Raw genomic sequence first — 21,001 nt, 5'->3', positions numbered from 1 at the left:
ATGGGAGCAGGGGGGGACCGGCGACGCTCAGACATCCCCAGGCTGATTTTTACAGTTCTCTGCCTCAATTCCTCACCTTTGATGAAGATGAGTGGGCTCAAGGGTAGAAAAATCACCCCAGAGGCTGGACCACAGCTGCTGCCCCCCCCCCCCATTGCTCACCCCATCCCTCCCAGCACCCCCAAACGAGCCCCTCCGAATCACCCCGATGCTTTGAGGGGGGCAGCAGGTGCTGGAAAGGCTATCTGGGACCAGCAGGAATATTTACGGCTGGATGGGACGGGGGAAAGCGCTGCCATTTGCCCCATACCGATGTTTAGGACAGCCCATCAGCGACACAAGCGTGCCAGGTCTCAGCGCGGGTGGGAGCCGCTGGGTGCCAAAAGGCGAGTCAACGCCAGCCCCAAAGGTGCTTTTATTTTTTCCCTTCTCCCCTCTCCCGCTGCCCTTGGTTTCTCTGCCGCCTTGTTTCTCGGAGAAAAGTGGTGGAAGAGGGGAGCGAGGCCAGGTTCCTTTGGGCTGGGTTGTGGCAGGGTCCCGCTCCGCACGCTGGTGCCCTGCGCTCCGGCGCCGCGGCCGAGCCCCGTGGTTTCGGGGTGTCTTTGTGCACCCCAGAGTTCTCCCCCAGCCCTGACCCCGGCACCCCCCCAGCATCCCCTCCCGGCCCAGCGGCGTTCAAACCAGCCTCCCCCCAAGCTGGCATCCCTCCCAGAGCAGCAGCCTCCAAATTAGCGGCGCTCCCAGACCAGCAGCCTCCAAACCCGCCCCGAACCAGCGTCTTCTGCATGAGCATCCCCCCCCCCCAAACAAGCATCACCCCCAACCAGCATCCCTCCGAAACCAGCACCGCTCCCCAAACCCACAGTCCTCACAAACCAGGAGCCGTCCCACACCAGTATCCCTCCCAGACCAGCATCCCTCCCCAAACCAGCATCCTCCAAACCGAAAACTCTCCCTGAGCCAGCGTCTTCTGCATGAGCATCCCTCCCCAAACCCGCATCCCTGGCAAACCAGCACCCCTCCCCAAACCAGCAGCCGCCTCCAAACTGGGATCAAACCCCAAACCCCATCCCACCCAGACCAGCATCTTCTAAACCAGCATCCCTCCTCAAACCATCACCCCTCCCCACACCAGCAGCCTTCCAAACCAACAACCCTCCCCGAACCAGTGTCTTCTGACTGAGCATCCCTCCCCAAACCAGTATCCCTCCCCAAACCAGTATCCCCAAACCAGTATCCCTCCCCAAACCAGTATCCCTCCCAAACCTGCATCCTCCACGCCAGCCACCCTCCCCGAACCAGCATCTCCTGACCGAGCATCCCTCCCCAAACCCACCCCCCTCCCCAGCCAGCGTCCCCCCCACCCGCATCCCCCCCAAACCAGCACCTTCTGACCGAGCCCCCGCCCCCTCCCCGGCCAGCCCCCCTCCCCAGGCGCTGGCCATCCCTGGGGTGGCCCCGGGCCCGCTCGGAGCAGCCACGGCTCGGTGGGGGGGATCCACCAGCCCTGAGCGCTGCCGCTTGCGCTCCTGCACTGAATCACCTCAATCACAGATTTGCTTGGATGCGATTCGGGGGGGGGGGGGGAAAGAAACCCAACAAAAAACAACCCAGCCCTTTTCTTCCTCCTCCTCCTCCTCCTCCCCGGGGAAGGGGCGACAGCAGCATAAATAGCGGCCGGCGCAGCACGGGGCCAGATGCCCGGCGAGCGGCGAGGCGAGCGGCTTCCCCTGGCACGCGTGGCACGGCTGCGAGCCCCCTCCGTCATGGCAGAGCCTTCGCTGCCCCTCTCCTTCCTCTGCCTCCTCGCCCTGTCCTCCGCCTGCTACATCCAGAACTGTCCCCGGGGCGGCAAGCGGGCCCTGGCCGACGCAGCCCTCCGACAGGTACGGGAGGGGACGGGGGTTTGGGGGGGACGGGATGGGGGTTTCGGGGGGACGCGGTGGCTCGGGGGGGTGCGGAGGCTCCCCGTCGCCTGCGGGCGCCCTCGGCTGTGCCACGCTCCCCGGGGCAGCGCGGCGCACCCCGTTTTTTGGGAAGGCTGGGGGACATGCCCAAGGGCAGGCGGTGGGGCGGTGGCAGAGGAATGAGTGACTCCCCCACCCCAAAATGCTGCTGTCACCTCAAGGAGGGGACCCCCCCCACAGGGGGACAGGGCGCGGGGAGCCCCCAAAGCGGGGTCGGTGGGGCGTACCTCCCTTTTTTTTGGGGGTACGGGGGACTGAAGCGGCTCCTTCCCCCAGTGCATGCCCTGCGGCCCCGGGAACAGAGGCAACTGCTTCGGCCCCGGCATCTGCTGCGGCGCGGAGCTGGGCTGTTACCTGGGCACGGCCGAGACCCGGCGCTGCGCCGAGGAAGACTACCTGCCTTCGCCCTGCCAGGCCGGCGGGCAGCCCTGCGGCTCCGGTGGCCGCTGCGCAGCACCCGGCATCTGCTGCACCGCCGGTGAGACGGGGGTTCGGGGTCGGCGGGCCTGCGAGGGGAGGGCGGGGTGGCTTGGGACCACGGCGGGGTGGCGGTGGCGTGGGTCGGGCCTCCGGTTAGACCTCAGCTTCCAACGGGGAAACTGAGGCAGGGAGCAGTAGCAGCGTTTTGGGATAATTTTGGGATAGGCAGATTGGGACTAGATACACGGAGGAAATTTTTGACGCTGAGGGTGGTGAAACACTGGAACGCGTTGTCCGGAGGGGTGGGAGATGCCCCATCCCTGGAAACCTTCAAGGCCAGGCTGGATGGGGCTCTGAGCAACCTGATCTGGTTGGAGATGGCCCTGCCCATGGCGAGGGTTGGACCAGGCGGCCTTCAAAGGTCCCTTCCAACCCGAATATTCTGCGATTCTACGGTAAGGACTGGGCTCGGGGCCCCTTCCCGAGCCGCCACAGATAATTTCCCAGCCGGGCGCACACCACCTCCCCGATGTGCTGGGAAAAGCCCAGCCGGCCCCGCTCCCCGGCGACCGGGAGGGACCAAGCTGGAGCGCGAGCCGCGCGGGGCCCGCCGCCCCTCTTCCCCACGGAAAATCAACCACCCGCCGTCCTCAATAACCCGTCCCCTCGGGTTTTGCTTTCTGTTGAAGAAACCTGCACGATGGACGCCGGCTGCTTGGACGAGGGCAGCGACGGGGCTCAGGAGGCGGCGGAGAAGAACCTGACGGTGCTGGACGGCTCGGCTGGAGATCTGCTCCTCAAGCTGATGCACTTGGCGAACCGGCAGCAGCAGGGCAAGCACCCCCTCCTCTGAGGCGGGGTGCCGGGCGTCCCCCGCACCCTCACCGATCCCCCCACCCCAGCCCTGTAAATACGAGACCCAATAAACGTCCTCGTGCACTGTGGTGGCTTTGTCCGGGGCGCTGGGGACGGGGCGCGGGGGCTCCGGGGGACCCCTCCGGGGCTTGGGGGGCTCTGGGGGACCCCTCCGAGGCTCGGGGATGGTGGGGTGGGGGTTAGAGGTTGTTGGGGCTTCGTCCCCCCCGCTCCCCAAATCCCCATCCAGCCCCGTGCGGCTCAGCTCCCACCCGCAGTGGTTTTGCTGGGCTGGGTGCAGGATTTGGCCCCATCCTTGCAGACTTTTCCCTTTCTAAGGGAAAGAAGCCCGGGCAGAGCTGGCATTTGGGGTCCGGGCATCAAGCCCCACCCCGGGAGCCCCGGCAGCACCCATGGGTGCTGAGCCTCCCGTCACAGCCAGCACCCCAGCCCCGGGAGGCTGTGGACAGCATCGCACCCCGGGAGGTGCCACCATCGTGTCCAGGACCCCTCTTTGGGGCAGCGTCGGGGCCCCGTTGCCTTCAGGAACCGGCAGGACAGGCGGCTTCAAGCCACGTCTACTAAAAATGATAAAAAGTAAGGAAAACCACCCAAAAAAACCCCCCAAGAGCGGAAAGGTTTGGGGTCCCCAGCTTCACACAGCCCCCCGGGGCTGCTCTCCCCTTCCCCAGCACCGCTCACCGAACGGGTCCCCACCAGGCACCGCTGGGCAGCATCAGCCCCCCGGTTGTTCCACCGTCACCCCCCAAATTCGGGGTGCCGTCACCCCAACCCTCTCCCCTCTCCCTTACCCTGGCGGGGTCCCCGCTCCGGCCTCTCTCCGGGCTGGGATCTGGCCGCGGCGATGGGGCCAGCTCGTCCTTTATAATGTCCCCGAGGGAGGTGGCACCTCCGGGGAGGTGGAGCTCCTCCGCGCCAGAGGGACCCATCCTGCCCACGGCGGCTCCCCGCACCTCGAAGGAGGTGCAGGATTAAACCTGGCGCCTGGTCCCCGCGACGAGCATCTTACCCCAGCCCCGGGGAGGCGGGGGACCCAAAAAAATCACCCCGGAATTATTCGAGAGCGGCAGCGGCGGTGCGGGTGGGCGACGCGGAGCTGGACGCCCGTGGGATGAAGAAACGGAGGTGCGGAGTGCCCCGGGCACTCAGCCTGTCCCGGGGTGCGGGATGTGAACCCCAACCTCTCCCACAGCCACGGGGCTGAGCCGGGACCCCGCTCCAGGCTGACGGGAGGTGCCAAGGTCCCAAAAAGCACCAGCAGCTGAGAACTGGGGTGGGCTTTTGCCACGCTTGTCTCCCCAAAACACCCCTCGCCCCTGCCCGTGGGGGTCCGGGCACCCCCAGAGCGGCCGCGGGGGCTCCTGGTCGCTGTTTCCCCCATGGCAGCCGGGGCCGAGGCGCTGGGACGTGGCAGATGCTGAGCTCCCTTTCCAACCCGTTAACGCGGAGCCCAGCGCCCGGCTCGTCCCCGGGGAGGGGGACTCAGCGCCTGCCTGACCCCGGGGCAGGTGACGGGGACCCGGCTGCCCTCGCCGCCGGCCACCGCGGCCACGCTAAGTGGCAGATTTTGAAGCAAGGCGGAGGGGACGAGAAGAGGTCGCGGCTCTGGGGCTCCCGGCTGCGTAATTCCCAATTAAGCCGAGGCGGGGAGGGACCGGGGTCACGGGCTCGGCAGACGCAAGGTTTGTCCGCGGCAGAGGAATTTATTCAAGCTGGGGAGCTCTTAATTGCGGTAACGAAGGCGAGGGGTCGGGCGAGCAGGCGATGGCACCAGCCTTCGGCCTCCTCCTCGCCGCCGTTTCTCCAGGGGCTCCTTCGCCTGCTGCTGACGTGGTCCCAGGCAGCACGTCGCAGCCCTGGGCGCAGCTCCGGGGCAGAAACAACGGGGGAATTTGTGTTTTCAGGCCTTTGGCGATGAGGGTTGGGGGTTTCAGGCTGCCTCGGTGCCGTTTCATGAAAGCAGGGGGGACGGGCTCGGTGTCACCGCCATCCCAGAGCGGGACAAGCCCAATGCTGAGCTTCCACTGACGCCAGGCAGGGATGGGGGGAAAGGACCGACGCTGCGTTTCCCACCCCAGATGCTCCCGGAGGAGGTTACAGGTTTGGTTTCCCCCCACCGGAGGGGATCTGAAGCCCAGGGAAGCACAATCTCACCCCATTCCCAAGTGGATGCATCCCACCCGGCTACGGCGATGCCTTCCTTCATCCCCACCGCGCCAGAGGGGTCCCGAAGGGGACGCGGAGCGACCAGCCCCAGCGCCGGGGGTTGGCGGAGAAGGGACCCAGGCCCCAAACAGCACCCGCAGCCTCCGCGCGGTTCCCCCCCGCTGCCGGCGGAGTCATCGCCAAGGAGAAAACCAACACCTTGGCCTTGACCTCACGTCCTCGACCTCCGGCTATTAGCGGAGCCCTCCGGTGTGGAAAGCAATGCCTTGTGGTTTTTAAGGGGAACGGGTGACGCGGGTGCCGGCATGCCTAAGCAGGAGCCGGCGCTATATATACGCGACCGCTCGCCAGGCCGAGAAGCCGAAAAAGCCTCCGCTGCCCACAGCCATGCCCTGCAAGGCGCTGGCCGTCTGCCTCCTGGGGCTGCTGGCCCTCTCCTCCGCCTGCTACATCCAGAACTGCCCCATCGGGGGCAAACGCGCCGTCCTGGACATGGACGTCAGGAAGGTACGTCCCGGCGGACCTCCTCACCCCTTCCTTCCCCCTCTCCCGGCGCTCCCGTGGGGAAAATCCTGGCCAAGGGGAGGAAAAAACCAGGGCAAGGCTCCCGGGTGCTTTCCCAAATAATTTTCCCACGCTTTTTCTTCCCCCCCCGTCCCCGAGCAGTGCCTGCCCTGCGGCCCCAGGAACCAGGGCCACTGCTTCGGCCCCAGCATCTGCTGCGGCGAAGAGCTGGGCTGTTACATCGGCACCCCCGAGAGCCTGCGCTGCCAGGAGGAGAACTTCTTGCCCACGCCCTGCGAGTCGGGACGCAAACCCTGCGGCGGCGGCAGCGGAGGGAGCTGCGCGGCCCCCGGCGTCTGCTGCAGCAGCGGTGAGGGCAGCGCCGGGTCCCCGTCCCTTCTGGGATCCAAAGGGTCATCTGTGTCCTGTCCATCTGTCCGTCCGTGCCCCCAACAGCCAGGGCCACCCCACTCGGGGCAATAACAGACCGTGAGGTTTCGGGGAAGGGGGAAAGCAGACAGCAACCAAATTTAGGGGGCTGAGCGAGCGGCAGACACCCACGCCCCCTCTTTTCACTACGGTTTTCCAAAAATCCCAGCCTCCTCCCCAAGTCAGATGCCACCAGAGATCCCGCTACAAATCCCGGGGAGCCCCGGGGCACAAAGCAAAGGCGCTCTCGCTCGACGCGACTGAAAATGGGCGCCGGGGGGGCTCCGAGGGCTGGCTCACGCCGTCGCGTCTCACCCGGCGCTCTCCCCTTTCTCTCCCCGCGCAGAGGGCTGCGTGCTCGACTCGGCCTGCGACCAAGAAACGCTCTTCGCGTAGAGCCCCCGGGAGAGGAGAACCCGCAGGAGCCCTTATCTGCCGAGCCCCGCGTCAGGCCAGGAGCAGACGAGCCGAGGTCTGTGACTCAGACGGAAGCGATGGCCTTAATTAGAAATAAAACTTGTACAGGAAAAAAAAAAAAAAAAGTCCGTGTTTTTTGTGCGCTTGCCTGGTTTAGGTGCAGGCTCACGAGGGCTGGCTGGAGAAAAAGCCATTTTTAGGGAAGCATAGGTAAAAAGCAAAGATTTAAGGTGGATGTGGTGTTTGGTCCGAGGGAGGGAGGGCGGAGGGGCCGGCGGTCAGCGCACCCAGGCTCTGCCTGAACCCCAGCAACGCCCAGGCCGGCGCCGGGCGGCCCCAAAGCAGCGGTTTCGGGGCGAAGCCGAGTGCAGCTCCGTCTGCAAGGCCACGATAAGCCAGACCCGCCAACGAGGACGCAGCGTAATTACAGCGTCACCTCCCGCCAAAGCCCCAGGGGATCACAGAACCCCTGAGGTTGGAAAAAACCTTTAAGATCATCAAATCCAACCGTTAAAACCGTGATAAGTAAAATACGGCTGAAGCAGGGGGGAGAGAAAAGGAGAGACGCAAACGCCGGTATCATTTAGCCGTCCTCTGCGCCATTTTCTCATTCAGCCACACCAAAGGGAGGGTGTGAGGGACGAGCGGGAGGGACGGATCCTTCTGCCGCGGCAGAAAAGAGAACCAATGAATTCTTTCCCCCGAGAACAAGCAGCCGAGGGTCAGCGTTTCCCAGGGAGCCGGCCAGCCCTCGGTCTCTTTCGAAAGCATCTCGAGGGGTCGACACACAAACGGCGGGGAGCCGGGATCCGCCTCGGGATCGCTCCCCCGCCGCGCCTCCTGCGAACGCGGGCGGGATCCCGAGGCGCGGGAGGAGGAACGGCAGCGCCGAGCGGGAAGGCGGGCAGCTCCTCCGCGGGGCTGAGGCAGGCTGCCGCCGCCTCTGCAGCCTGCTGCAAGCCCCCATTTCTCCCTCGCCCTCCCTCCCCGCGGGCGTTAAGCCCTCGGAAGCAGCACGGCCAGACCTGCAGGCTTTCTCCAACACTTCTGCGGTTGATTTATACATTTAAAAGGAAGAAACCGGCTCGTAAGCGGAGAAACCCCCTGTCCCAAGCTAAGACAACACCGTCCGTTTGACGATCCGCCCGTCCTTGTCGATGGCGAAGTTGTAGTTGCGCGGGTTGTCCAGGCACTCCTCGATCCGTGCCTCCAGGTTCTGGGGGGTGATGAAGGTTTTGGCTTCCTCCTGACGGGAGGACAAGGACCCGGCTCGTAACGCGCCTTAGCGGACGAGTCGCCGCGAGCGCACGAGCTGCTGCTGCCCGCAGAGCTCACGGGTCCCCAGGGACCCTGAGGTGCCACTGGCATCGCCAGGATCTCGGCGGGAGCCGAGCCCCGAAGGAGGAAACCTTTCCTCTCCCGCTCAGGATTATTCCACCCCCCGTTTTGAGAGCTCTCGCTCAGCCTCCATCCCATCCACACGCTGTCAACGCTCCCGGAAGGCGCTAACAGCTGCGTTCCCAGCTACCAACAGAAAAATCCCTGGAAAACAAGCCTACAGCTTCCACAGGGCTCCCACGGGCTGCCATCAAATCCCTCCCAGGGCCCGCTGGCAGCCTTCTCCCCAGCTGCTCTCACCTGCAGCTGGAGCACCTCCTTCTCCTTCTCCTTCAGGAAAGCCTCCATTATCCTGGCCCTGCTCTCCGCAGCCTCCAGCTTCTGCCTCTTCTGTTCCGCCTCTTCTTTCCTAATTCTTTCCTCTCTGCCATAGGGAAAGGGAAAGAAAAGCAAACCAAAGCAGCGAGGGTTTGCTTTGGTGGGACACGCTAATCCCTCGGGATGCAAAGCCGCCGGAACACAGGGGAAGGAGCAGAGCGGCCGCGCCGGGGAAGGGAGCCCACGCTGTCCCCGGCGTGGGGCACAGAGAATTCCCCGGGAGAGAAAAATTCACGCAAAATCGTAATGCAAAAGCTTCCAAGCAGACTGGCACGCATGGCGCGGCCCTGAGACCGGCTCCGGCTCTGTTTGGGAGCTCCCAGTGGGAGCGTGCGATTCTTCTGGCAGGACCTGGACGGGGAAGCTCGAGTGCTTTGTGACGGACCAAGGGACAGCCAGCAGGGACGGACAGACAGGCTCTTCCTTTTAACCGTCTCCTGCTTTCGAGATTCAGCAGATGCTGATTTTCTCGGAAGCATCGACACTTCCCGTGCTGGACCAGGGGCTCCCTGGGAGCAGCACGGGAGGGAACGCGGAGAGACTCATCCTCCCGATGGCACTCGCCGCTGCAGGAGCGCGGGGGGGCGTCCCGGGCTCGGTAACTCACCCCTCAGCAGCAAGAGGCGCTGGAAACACGACTGCCGCGTACGCAGATTTATTTAAAAAAGGCCAAAATTTAGGTCAAGTGCCTTTGTAAAAGTTGAGCCTGACTCAAACCGCCCCGGGTGTTGAATTTAGTTCCGCTCAAGCAAAAGCCAAAGGCGCGAAGGCTTCGCGCGGGGCCGGGCTGACCTGCGTGCCCGCTGCCGGGCGTTCTCCGCCTCGTTCCAGGCCATCAGGCGCCGGTGCTCCTCCGTCAGCTCCGCCGAGTCCTCCCGGGACAGCTCTGCCTCCCGCTTCTTCCGCAGCACCTCGGCCCGGAACTCGGCCCTGCCGGGAGGGGAGGGGAGGCCGCTGAGCTCCTGCCCGGGGCTGGGCACCCTAAGGGAGGGTCTCCCAAACCTGCCCCGTAGCAGAGCCAGCCCCACCGCCCCACAGCGGTCCCAGCCCCACAACGTGCCCCACAGCCAGCCCTCTCCCTCACAGCAGCCCCACAGATCCACAGCCAGCCCCCCCCTGCCCCACAGCAGCCCCACAGCCCCATAACCAGCCCCCTGCCCCACAGCAGTCCCATACCCAGAGTCACAGCCAGCCTCCAACCCTCCCCTGCCCCACAGTAATGCCACAGCCCTATACCCGGTCCTCTGCCCTGTACCCAGCCCCCTGCCCCACAGGAGCCCCACAGATCCACAGCCAGCCCTCCAACCATCCCCTGCCCCACAGCCAGCCCCCTGCCCCACAGCCAGCCCCATACCCAGAGTCACAACCAGCCCCAAAACCCGCCTCTACCCCACAGCCGCGTACACAGCCCCCTGCCCCACAGCAGCCCCATAGCCGGCCCCACAGCCATCCCCCAAAGCTCCCCTGCCCCACAGCAGCCCCACGAGCCCCATAACCAGCCCCCCGCCCCACAGCAACCCCACAGCCAGCCCCCAACCCTCCTCTGCCCCGCAGCCCCATAACGAGCCCCATACCCAGCCCCCAACCCTCCCCCGCCCCGCAGCAGCCGCGGGCCCGGCGGGTACCGGAGGGCGCTGAGGACCAGGCGGTGCTGCCGGTACCGCTCGGTGACCACCAGCAGCTCCTCGGGGTCGACGGGCGGCGGCACCTTCAGCCGCGACGCCTTGGACTTGGCGGGGGGGTCGTGCCGCGTCTTGCGGCCCCGCGCCGGGACCAGCCGCGGCCCCCAGGCCGGGCCGGGGCCGGGTGCGGGGCCCAGGAGGCCGGGGCCGGGTCCCGGTCGGGCGGCGGGGCCGAAGGCGGCCCCCAGGGCCGGGCCCGGGCGGCAGCGCCTCAGCGCCAGCAACATGGCGGGGGCGGCCCGCGGGACCGGACGTGACGTGCCCGAACCGCGCCGCCCGCGGGGCAGCACGGGAGGGGAGCGGGGGCTGACGGGAAATGTAGTGCGGGGCGCGGCGCCCCGCCCCGGGCAGGGCCCCCGGGAAGCGCGGCCCCCGTGGCACAACCCCCCCCCCCCCGCGGGACACCCCCCCGCGGGACACGGCCCCGGCCCCGCACACACGGGCCCCCCACAGAGACCCCCCTACCCCCCCCGGGACAGCGCCCCCCCGTGAGACGCGGTCCCCCGTGGCGCAAAGCTCCCCCGTCCCACCCGAGACACCCCCACGGGGCATCCCCCCACCCCCGGACACTCTCCCCCCCGGGACACGCCCCCCCAGGACACACCCACCACGCCGGACACACCCACGAGACGCCCCCCCCGACACTCGCCCCCCCGGGACACGCCCCCCCACAGGACACACCCACCCACGCCGGACACACCCACCACGCGGGACGCCCACCCCCCCCGGACACTCACACCCCTCACGGGACACGCCCCCAGGACACACCCACCACGCCGGACAAACCCACCACGTGGGACACACCCACCCACGCCGGACACACCCACCACGCGGGACGCCCCCCCGGGACACGCCCCCCCCGGGACACGCCCCCAGGACACACCCACCACGCGGGACACACCCCCCCACGCGGGACGCCCCCACGGGACACGCCCCCCACGGGACACGCCCCCAGGACACCACCCCCCCCCCCCCGCGGGACGCCCCCACGGGACGCCCCCCGCCGCCGCCGCAGGCAGGACAGGGTCCCCCCGAGCCCCTTTATTGCCGGTGGGTGGTGGGGGGGTCCCGCGTGGGGCCGTGCCGCTCACCCGCGGCGCAGCGGCTCCTCCCGCGGGGGGGGACACGGGTGGGGGCGGCAGCGGCAGAGCCGGGCCGGGACCTGCGGGGGGGGCGGCTGCCGTGGGGGGGGGTAACCCCGTGGGGGGGGGACACGGCACCGGGGGTGGATAACCCCGTGGGGGGGGGACACGGGGGGGGTAATCGGGGGGGGTAAAACACGGGGGAGATAATCTCGGGGGGGGGAATAATCCGGGGGGGTAACACGAGGGGGGTGGATCTCGGAGGGGGGTAAAGCCAGGGGGGGAACTCGGGGGGGGAGATAATCACGGGTGGGGGAATAATCCACGGGGGGGTAATCCGGGGGGCAGATAATCCAGGGGGATGATCTGGGGGGGGATAAACCCGAGGATGGTAATTTGGGGGGGGGAGATAATCGCGGGTGGGGGGATAATCTGAGGGGGGAGAAAATCTGGGGGGGTAACACGGGGGGGTAATCTCGATGGGGGATAAATCTGAGGGGGGGCAACTCTGTGGGGAGATAAATCGCGGGTGGGGGGGTAATCCACGGGGGGGGAGGTAATCCGGGGGGATGATCGGGGGGGTAACGTGTGGGGGGGGATAAATCCGAGGGGGGGAATTCTGTGGGGAGATCACCACGGGGGGGGTAATCCCGGGGGTAATCCCAGGGGATAATCCCGGGGGGATTATAATCCGGGGGTCCCTACCTGCAGGGCCGGGGGGGGGCCCAGGTCCCGCTTGCCCCCCGGGTACCAGCCGTGGGACCAGTGCTGGCCCGGGCAGGGGGGCACGGCGCAGGCCAGCAGCAGCAGCAGCAGGGCCAGCAGCAGCGGGGACCCGCGGGGGGCCATGGCTGCGGGGAGAGGGGGCGCCCGTGGGTGCTGCTGGGGCGGGTTGGGGCCAGCGAGGATGGGCACCCCAGGGTCCCGTCTGGGGTGGGGTTGGGGTGGAGATGCCGGGGGGGGCTGAGCACCCACGGGTTTGGGGTGGAGATGCCGGAGGGGTGAGCACCCATGGGTGCTGCTTGGGTGGGTTGGGGATGGAGATGTGGAGGGGCTGAGCACCCATGGGTTCAGGGTTGGAGATGCTGGAGGGGATGAGCACCCATGGGTGCTCTTTTTGGGGATGGAGATGTGGAGGGGCTGAGCACCCACGGGTTTGGGGTGGAGATGCCGGGGGTGCTGAGCACCCATGGGTGTTCTTTGGGGCAGGTTTGGGATGGAGATGCCGGGGGTGCTGAGCACCCATGGGTGTTCTTTGGGATGGGTTTGGGGTGGAGATGTGGAGGGGCTGAGCACCCACGGGTTTGGGGTGGAGATGCCGGAGGGGTGAGCACCCATGGGTGCTGCTTGGGTGGGTTGGGGACGGAGATGTGGAGGGGCTGAGCACCCATGGGTTCAGGGTTGGAGATGCTGGAGGGGCTGAGCACCCATGGATGCAATTTGGGGTGGGTTTGGGACGGAGATGCCGGGGCAGCTGAGCACCCATGGGTGCTGCTGGGGCGGGTTGGGGATGGAGATGTGGAGGGGCTGAGCACCCACGGGTTTGGGGTGGAGATGCCGGAGGGCTGAGCACCCATGGGTGCTGCTGGGGCGGGTTGGGGATGGAGATGTGGAGGGGCTGAGCACCCATGGGTTTGGGGTGGAGATGCCGGAGGGGTGAGCACCCATGGTTTTGGGGTTGGAGATGCCGGGGGTGCTGAGCACCCATGGGTGTTCTTTGGGGCAGGTTTGGGATGGAGATGCCAGAGGGGCTGAGCACCCATGGGTGCAATTTGGGGTGGGTTTGGAATGGAGATCTGGAGGGGCTGAGCTCCCATGGGTTTGGGGTGGAGATGCCGGAGGGGTGAGCACCCATGGGTGCTGCTTGGGTGGGTTGGGGATGGAGATGTGGAGGGGCTGAGCACCCATGGGTTCAGGGTTGGAGATGCTGGAGGGATTGAGCACCCATGGATGCTGCCTGGGGTGGGTTTGGGACGGAGATGCTGGAGGGGCTGAGCACCCCAGGGTGCTCTTTGGCGTACATTTGGGATGGAGATGTTGGAGGGGCTGAGCACCCATGGGTGCAGTTTGGGGTGGGTTTAGGGTGGAGATGCTGGAGGGGTGAGCACCCATGGGTGCTCTTTTTTGGGGTGGAGAAGCTGGAGGGGCTGAGCACCCATGGGTTTGGGGTGGAGAAGCTGGAGGGGCTGAGCACCCCAGGGTGCTGCCTGGGGCAGGCTGGAGATGGAGATGGAGATGTCAGAGGGGCTGGGCACCCATGGGTTCAGGGCTGGAGATGCTGGAGGGGCTGAGCACCCATGGGTGCTCTTTTTGGGGATGGAGATGTGGAGGGGGCTGAGCACCCATGGATTTGGGGTGGAGATGCTGGAGGGGCTGAGCACCCATGGGTGCTGCCTGGGGCAGGTTGGAGATGGAGATGGAGATGTCAGAGGGGCTGGGCACCCATGGGTGCACTTTGGGGCGGGCTGGGGATGGAGATGCTGGAGGGGCTGAGCACCCATGGGTGCAATTTGGGGTGGGTTTGGGGATAGAGATGGAGAGGGGCTGAGCACCCACGGGCGCTGCCGGGGTTTGGGTCCGGCACGGCCAGGCCCCGGGGTGCCCTCAGGCTCCGGCTGGGGGAGCAGGCCCACCCGCCCCGGGTCCCCGCGTACCTCACCTGGCCGGCGGGCGACGGCGGCAGCGGTGGCGGCTGGAGCGGTGGCCGGGCTGCGCTGGGCACCGCTATTTGTAGAGCTGGGCGACGGTGACGTCGGCCCCGCCGTCGCTCCCACGGGAGACCGCGGCCTCGCCGACGGCGTCGGCCTCCCCGTGCCGGCGCCCGGCGCCTCCTTCTCCTCAAATCCCCTTGGCACGGCAGGACGGCACCCCAACACCCCTTTTTTGGGGGGGGGGGGGGTCTGCCCTGCTGACCCCGCTCTGGCTCCGCTCCCGGCTCTGGGGATGCGACGGAGGCCGGGAAAGGGATTTTGGCAGGATCCGACCCCGGGTTATCTCCAGCAGCTGCTCGCGGCGCTGGGACCACGGCAGATGCCGCGGCGAAAGGTCGGGGCAGCTCCCCAGCCCCCCAAATTCCTCTGTCGATCCCGGGAAGGAAGGAAAAAAGGGGGAAAAAGCCTCATTGGTACCCCCGAGGCCCCGGGAGAGCGTCCCGGGAGGGTCCCGGCTTTTTTGGGGTCAGCACATTCATTTCCCAGCGTGACTCCCAAAAATCCCCCCAAACCCAGGAGTTAATTAAGGAAGGGATGATGTTGGGGTCCGTGAGGGGGTGACGGAGCGGGGATGACGGCAGCAGCGAGGTCATTTTTGGGGGTGTTTCGGGCTGCTGGGGGGTCCCCTTGCCTGCGTGCCCCTGCTGAGCCACCTCCCCCCCGGGAAATCCCGCCTGGATGGAAAAGCTCGGCTGGAAAACGCAGATCCCCCGACTCACGGGGTGGCTTTTCCCACGATTTCCTAGGTGTCACCCCCGCGTCCCCCGAGCCCTGCCTGGGCCGGGCGGGGGTGTCACCGTCCCCGGGCCCTGCCACCCCCCCGTGCTCCCCGTCACCCCCGGGGCCGCCCAGCCCCTCCGAACCCAGTGCTCCCAGTGCCCGCCGCGGGGGACGGAGCTCCCCCAGTTAACGGGGGCGCGGCCCCCCCGACCGCAGGAGGAACAGGGAGGGCATTTCATCAGACCCCTCTTTATAACAACAACAAAATATTAAATTCAACCATATTAACCTTATTTTTTTAATACAGAAGTGCTGCAGCCCCGGGTCCTCAGGGCTTTTCTTCATCCTCAGGACATTTCTGGCCCCCGAGGGCCCTTCGCGTGCCCCAGCCCATCACCAGCCTTAGGGTTCCCTTCTGGTTTTCTCCTTCTGGGAGGGGAACGATACAAATCAGCATTTTTTTTTTGCCTCCTGCGCTCATAACCCAAGTTCATCTCCGTGACGGAGCCTCCGTTGAAACAAAAAAAAGAGGAGAAATCCCTAAAGTTGTCTGGAGGGTGGCAAGAGCCTGGCCCGGCTGGAGAAGGGTCTCCCTCAGCTTTAAAAACCGGTGAATGCTTCAGCAGCGATCTCCTGGAGACCTCCCGGAGGTTTTAAACTGCGAGAGGGTGGGCTGAGGCTGGACATCAGGAAGACATTTTTGACGCTGAGGGTGGTGAAACCCTGGCACAGGTTGCCCAGAGAGGCGGGAGATGCCCCATCCCTGGAAACCTTCAAGGTCAGGTTGGATGGGGCTCTGAGCAACCTGATCTAATGGAAGATGTCCACTAGATGGTTTGGACTGGATGATCTTTAGGGTCCCTTCCAACCCAAACCATGCCGTGATTCTGTGACTTGCAGCTGTTTTGGTGGAGCCTCATCCAGCCAAGAGCAAGATGACACCTTGATTACGTTTAATTTCTGGCAGGAGAAAGGACGGGCACGTCCTTCAAGCTCTGCTCCTACGCTTCCCGGGTTTAGGACCCCGCACGCCCTTCCCGAGAAGCAGAAACATGGAGGCGTTGTTGGCGGGGACCTCCAAGGTCTCCAGTCCAACCTCCCGCACGGAGCAGGACCAACTCCAACGTCAGATCAGGCTGCTCGGAGCAGCCAGCTGGATTTTGAACGTGCCCATGGACACATCTTAGCAGCTCTGGAGATGCTAGGAGAAATCATCTGAAATCTCCTCCAGCATCTAGGGATGGAGGTCTCCTGGTCCAAGGATGGGGGCAAAGACCTGCAGCAGGCTGTGTGTTGGCCAACGTCTGTGTGTGTGGTGTAGCCCGGAGGTCCTTTCTCCCCGCCGCTACGGCTTGAGAAAGCCTGGTTGTCTCCTCTGGGACGCAGGGCTCTTCTCCCTAGCTTTCATTCACACTTTGAAGGAGCACCGAGGGTACAGAGAATCACAGAATCGTTAAGGTTGAAGACCCTTAAGATCATCGAGTCCAACCATTAACCCAGCACTGCCAAGGCCACCACTAAACCACGTCCCCAAGCACCACATCTCCCCGGCTTTTAAATCCCCCCAGGGGTGGGGACTCAGCCCCTGCCCTGGGCAGCCTGGGCCAGGCCCTGACAGCCCTTTGGGGGAAGAAGTTTTTCCCAATACCCAACCCAACCCTGCCCTGGCGCAGCTTGAGGCCGTTCCCTCTCGTCCCATCGCTTGTTCCTGGGGAGCAGAGACCGACCCCCCCGGCTCCAGCCTCCTTTCAGGCCGTTGCAGAGAGCGATAAGGAAAATAAAATAAAATAAGATGAGCCCATCCTCTGAAAGAGCAGAACTTCCCCAGCCGGGCTGTGCTCTGGGCCAGGGCTGTGGGAAGCCAAGACCCCCGGGGTGGCTCCGAAGCCCTGCTGCTGGTGGGCTGGGTGGGGGCCGCCCTTGCAGCTTCATCTTAGAGCTGGGGAATGAGGACGCTGGGCACGAGGAGGCAGCGGGTGCGGGGGGCAAATGGACACAGCCCCAGCGAGCCCCACGCCTTTGAGAGGGCTCCCAAATTTCTCCTTTGCTGGTGTTAGAGGAGGGGAGGGTCCGGGTGGCACTTGGGAAGGGACACCACGGGTGGGAACACGGAGCTGGGACCACGCGGAGCCACCTTCTCCTCAGCCGGAGCCCCAAACCCCCGCAGCAGCATCCCTCACTCCCCGGGATGGCAGGGCTGCCGCAGCATCCCTCGTGGTGGTCATGATGATGATGATGATGATGATGATGATGATGATGACCTGACCTGCGGCAGGTCTAAAATCCGGCACCAAACACACCGACCTTTCCTTCAGGGAGCAAAAATCCTTTTGTTTTTCTGGGTTTTTTTTGTTTGTTTGTTTGTTTGTTTGGGTTGAAATCCCGGCGGTCGCTGCTATGCTCACTGCAGGTTCCAAACCAGCAGCAGGTGATGGCCTGACCCTGAAGGAGGAAACTTTTTTTTTTGCTTTTTATACAAAAATTAGGATATTTATATATACACACACACACAGAATAAGCTTTTTTTTTTTTTTTCTCCTTTTTTTCTTAAAGAGCTGACCGGCGGAAAAATGTGAAACCATTTCCCTGCAGGTTCGGAGAAGCTTGTGCTTGTGGGGTTGTGGTTTTTTTTTTTTCTTTTCAGATGAGATCCAGGATATCTTTTTCTTCTTTTTTTTTTTTTTTTAAAAAGGCTTTACTCCCTCAAGAAAAAAAAAAAAAAAAGATTTACAAACAAAATAACAGCCTGTATCAACTCTCCAGAAGAGAGATGGTATGACAATATTAATCCAAACATCACGCTATTTAATTCCCCAATAAAACATTGGAAAAAAAGGAGCCAACAGTATCCGCACTAACACTTTGCTACATATAAAATCTCCAGCTAATATGAAGCTTATGGTACCAACCTCTAAAACAGTTAAGATATATACACATATTTTTTGGGAGGGGTGTATTAACAAACAGAATATTACAAAATATTAAAGAAGGCAACTCTTCTGTCATTTGTTTCGGGGCGTGGAGTTTTTTTTTTTTTTTCCTTTCTTCACTTGAAGTTGGCGTAGTCTGAGAAGGCGTCGATATATTCCTGCACCACCTTGTAGCAGAATTCGTACTGTTCCTGCGGGATTCGGGGAGAGCACAGCGTTAGGCCAAGAAAATTCACCCCCGAGGTATAATTTGATGCTTCGTGGTCTGCGGCTAGCTGGGACCAAGCGTGGCCAGGTGTCCTCAGCCCAGAGCGAGGGCAGGAACCAGATTCCCACCCGTGAGCAGGTTTTGGGGTCCGCTGCCCGCCCTCCTTGCTGGGGTGCCACCAGCAAAAGAAACTCTGCTTTCTCTTTCCTCTCTCAGGTCCTGTTTTGACCCCAAACAGCCTTTTTTTTTGATCCCTGAGCATCCTTGCAAACCCCTCTTGCAAGACCTCATCTAGTCCTGCCTGCTCCTCCCCTCCCTGCCAGGCTGCCTGCCCAAGCCCGTGCCACAGCCGCTCCAGGATGGGTTTCCAGGCTCCCGGAGCCCATAAACACGTGGGCTGTGGTTGAGGATGTCTCCGAGGAGGCTCCTACAGCTTGTGTCAGTGCTCAAAGGGGGCTTGATGCCTTCAGCCAGCCAAGCTCCCCTCTTCCAGGCATCCTAACAGGAGGAAGGGGAGACACCTCCTGAACCACCTCCAGCCCTTACTCTTCCGCGGAGAGGGAAAACCTTCAGCCGAGGAAGTTTTTGCTCAGCGTTGAGTCCCCAGCCCGTTCCCGCTGAGGTTTGGGGTGGCAGGAGGAGCGCGGGGTGTGCTCAGCTGCGCTTACCAGTGTCTGCACCATATGCGGCCTCTGTAGTCTTAAACTCTTCACCGTCTGAAAGACGTCGAGAATCCCTTCTGCCTTCACCCTTTCCAGGACAGTGCTCAGCGCACAGAAGGTGCCTGTTCTTCCTGCTCCGGCACTGGCAAAGAGAAACCAGAAGGTAAAGGAAACTGCCCGCCCTGACCGTGTTGGCTTTGCTCAGGGGACAATCCAGAGGGGAACCACCAGAGACGTGGAGGAGCCCCAGCCTCTCCTAGTTTAGCTAGGACACGCTCTACAAGACCGAAGCCTCTTTGCTTAGCCGAGCAGGAAAACCCCGTACCACGTCTGCCCGGGCTGCTCCTGCTCAGCCCAAGTCTTCTGAGGGACCTTTGACCATCTCCAAAGCTTCTTGCAGAGCAGGTCCCCTTGGAAGGGTGGCCAACCCCTGCTCCACCCGGGCTTTACCTGCAGTGCACAGTGATCGGGTGGTTGCCAGACTGCTGCTGCTGCTTCTGCACAGCCGCGATGATGTTGATCATTCCCTTCCCATCCCCGGGGATCCCAACTTCTGGCCAGCCGTGGAAATGAAACTGCCGAATCTGTCGGCTCTTGTTTTCCTGGTGGACGAAGAGCACAGCTCGAGGTCAGTAAGTTGCTGGGAGACCCGTACCAAGAAACCCAAGGCTCAAGGCTGTGGGAAAACCACCTGCTCAGGAAAGCCGTCCGCTTGTGGGGGGGAGGCATTCCTGTGGCATGGAGCAGGGCAGGACATTGGGAATGGGGAGCAGGAGGGAGGCTGGGTGGGGGGCACAGGGACGAGGCAGAAGGAGGACGAGGGCTGCGTGGTGGCAGCAGGGCAGAGGGGCTGGATGAGAAGCGATCAGCAGGACAGGAACTCCCGGGACTGGGAGGTAAGAGCAGGGAAGAAGGCGGGATTGCAGGGGATGGACACTACTTTGGGATGAAAGGGAGATGACGGAGCTGAAGATGCCAGAGGGAAGGTTCAGCACTTGCAAGAGGAACCGCAAAGCACCACAAACACTAACGGGGGTTGACGACAGCCAAGCCCAAGAGCACGCAGAGCTGCCCACAGGGAGCAGGCCAGACTCTTACCCTGGTGTTTGTCACCAGCAGGTCCCGCACCGTATAGCTCTCGCACTCCTCCTCTTTTTTCAGCTCCACAGTGATGTCTCCATAGGACACTGAGCCGTCAGATGGCCAGTACTGGGCACATTTCTCCTGAGAAAGCATTACAGAGGAGAGAGGGTGAAGACCCCGTACTTTTCCCGTGGGCTTGAATGGAAGGAGTCTTCTGCAGCTGGCAGCTGCCCAAAGCCACGTGGGATCTCAGAGGATCATAGAATGGTTTGGGTCAGATTGGACCTTAAAGATCATCTCGTCCAACCCCCCTGCCATGGGCAGGGACACCTTCCACTTCATCAGGTTGCTCAGAGCCCCGTCCAACCTGACCTTGAATGTTTCCAGGGATGGGGCATCCACAGCCTCTCTGGGCAACCTGGTCCCATGCCTCACCACCCTCACAGTAAACAATTTCTTCCTAATATCTAATCTAAATCTACCTTCTTTCTGTTTAAAACTGTTACCCCTCGTCCTGTCACTATCTCATGGGCTCGCTTCGGAGACAAGATGCCCACTACATCCAGAGGTGCTTTGAGAACTGAAGGTCCGGAGTTGGTTTATTGAACATCTCCCCACCCTGGCTCTACCAACATCTGGATTCTTTGCATTAGAAGCAGAGGCTGAAATACGTCTCCTGCGTGGCTTTGCTGGAGAAGGAGTGATGGCAGTGCAGCGGCCATCGGGAGATTTTAAGCGGTCGCACTGATCTGTTTTGCTGGTGCTCCAACGCAGCTACCCCTGGGCACTTACCTGGCCTCTCTCCTCCAGCTCCGTTAGCATCACTATGGAGCAGGATTTCCACTCCCAGATCATCCTCCAGAAGTCCTCTATCGTGTGCTGCAGTGGTCCTTGGCTGGCGATATAGGAGTCCTTCTGGCGATAACCCTGCAATTTGAAAACAGGGTTAGCGGTGAATCGGCAGCGCCTGGATACCAGGAGCAGAGGGAGGAATGCTCTCGGAGATGGTCAGGTCACCAAGCTCAGTGAATTTTTGGGAGCGTCATGACTCTCCGTGTGAATGACCACAGCCTGGGCAGAGAAACCTGCTCTCATGGTGGGCTACGTCCCCATGCCCAGGCGCTGCCAGCTGAGGTGCCATCAGCCAGTGCTTTACCATGGTAAGGCCTTTGTTTTTAAAGAAATGCGGATGAAGGAGGATCATATCCCCTCCACAAGCACGGCCTTATCCATTTGGTGGAGAAGGATTTGGGTTTCCAGCACTCCTAAGAGATGTTGCAAAGTCTGAGCATTGTAGTAGAGCCTTGTCTGAGCTCCAAGTACTTCAGGGATGATTTTTACCAGGGATTTTTGGAAGAAGTAAGCAAAACTAGATGAAACTAGATGATCTTTAAGGTTCCTTCCAACCCAAACCATTCTATGATCTAT

At 63.0% G+C, this 21,001-nt stretch overlaps 4 protein-coding genes across 18 annotated transcripts in view; 2 read left to right on the top strand and 2 right to left on the bottom strand.

Moving 5' to 3' along the window:
* The first annotated feature begins 1,605 nt into the window (after positions 1 to 1,605).
* LOC309592293 (vasotocin-neurophysin VT) lies at positions 1,606 to 3,300 on the top strand. Its single transcript, XM_082315531.1, has 3 exons — positions 1,606 to 1,886; positions 2,244 to 2,445; positions 3,077 to 3,300. Exons 1-3 carry the CDS (start codon positions 1,698 to 1,700, stop codon positions 3,238 to 3,240), a joined length of 555 nt encoding a protein of 184 aa, XP_082171657.1. The 5' UTR covers positions 1,606 to 1,697; the 3' UTR covers positions 3,241 to 3,300.
* Positions 3,301 to 3,405: 105 nt separating this feature from the next.
* LOC309592102 (oxytocin-neurophysin 1-like) lies at positions 3,406 to 7,674 on the top strand. Its single transcript, XM_082315210.1, has 2 exons — positions 3,406 to 5,936; positions 6,096 to 7,674. The coding sequence occupies exons 1-2, from the start codon at positions 5,817 to 5,819 to the stop codon at positions 6,414 to 6,416; spliced, it is 441 nt and encodes a 146-aa protein (XP_082171336.1). The 5' UTR covers positions 3,406 to 5,816; the 3' UTR covers positions 6,417 to 7,674.
* Positions 7,675 to 7,809: 135 nt separating this feature from the next.
* On the bottom strand, positions 7,810 to 10,417 carry MRPS26 (mitochondrial ribosomal protein S26). Its single transcript, XM_082315206.1, has 4 exons — positions 10,121 to 10,417; positions 9,288 to 9,425; positions 8,418 to 8,541; positions 7,810 to 8,025 (listed from the first exon to the last, which is right to left on the bottom strand). The coding sequence occupies exons 1-4, from the start codon at positions 10,402 to 10,404 to the stop codon at positions 7,894 to 7,896; spliced, it is 678 nt and encodes a 225-aa protein (XP_082171332.1). The 5' UTR covers positions 10,405 to 10,417; the 3' UTR covers positions 7,810 to 7,893.
* Positions 10,418 to 17,328: 6,911 nt separating this feature from the next.
* Positions 17,329 to 21,001, bottom strand: part of PTPRA (protein tyrosine phosphatase receptor type A) — a 131,534-nt gene continuing 127,861 nt past the window's right edge. For all 15 annotated transcript variants that reach the window (XM_082315859.1, XM_082315861.1, XM_082315860.1 and 12 more), the window contains 5 exons: positions 20,366 to 20,500; positions 19,589 to 19,714; positions 18,941 to 19,092; positions 18,497 to 18,632; positions 17,329 to 17,811 (listed from right to left, as the gene is read on the bottom strand). In XM_082315859.1, coding sequence (XP_082171985.1) covers positions 17,737 to 17,811; positions 18,497 to 18,632; positions 18,941 to 19,092; positions 19,589 to 19,714; positions 20,366 to 20,500 — 624 coding nt within the window. In that variant the 3' untranslated portion in view covers positions 17,329 to 17,736. The remainder of the gene's footprint in view (positions 17,812 to 18,496; positions 18,633 to 18,940; positions 19,093 to 19,588; positions 19,715 to 20,365; positions 20,501 to 21,001) is intronic.

This window comes from Platalea leucorodia (assembly GCF_965183815.1).
Source record: "Platalea leucorodia genome assembly, chromosome: 6".
NCBI lineage: Eukaryota > Metazoa > Chordata > Aves > Pelecaniformes > Threskiornithidae > Platalea > Platalea leucorodia.
The sequence above is the reverse complement of the archived record's forward strand: the minus strand, read 5'-3'. Positions and strand labels throughout refer to the sequence as shown.

Coding starts and splice junctions, on each gene's coding strand:
- LOC309592293 (XM_082315531.1), top strand. CDS start 1,698: ATGCCCGGCGAGCGGCGAGGCGAGCGGCTTCCCCTGGCACGCGTGGCA. Junction 1,887..2,243: donor CCGACGCAGCCCTCCGACAG/GTACGGGAGGGG, acceptor TCCTTCCCCCAG/TGCATGCCCTGCGGCCCCGG. Junction 2,446..3,076: donor CGGCATCTGCTGCACCGCCG/GTGAGACGGGGG, acceptor TTTCTGTTGAAG/AAACCTGCACGATGGACGCC.
- LOC309592102 (XM_082315210.1), top strand. CDS start 5,817: ATGCCCTGCAAGGCGCTGGCCGTCTGCCTCCTGGGGCTGCTGGCCCTC. Junction 5,937..6,095: donor TGGACATGGACGTCAGGAAG/GTACGTCCCGGC, acceptor GTCCCCGAGCAG/TGCCTGCCCTGCGGCCCCAG.
- MRPS26 (XM_082315206.1), bottom strand. CDS start 10,404: ATGTTGCTGGCGCTGAGGCGCTGCCGCCCGGGCCCGGCCCTGGGGGCC. Junction 9,426..10,120: donor CTGGTCCTCAGCGCCCTCCG/GTACCCGCCGGG, acceptor CCCTCCCGGCAG/GGCCGAGTTCCGGGCCGAGG. Junction 8,542..9,287: donor GCCCGGCAGCGGGCACGCAG/GTCAGCCCGGCC, acceptor TCCCTATGGCAG/AGAGGAAAGAATTAGGAAAG.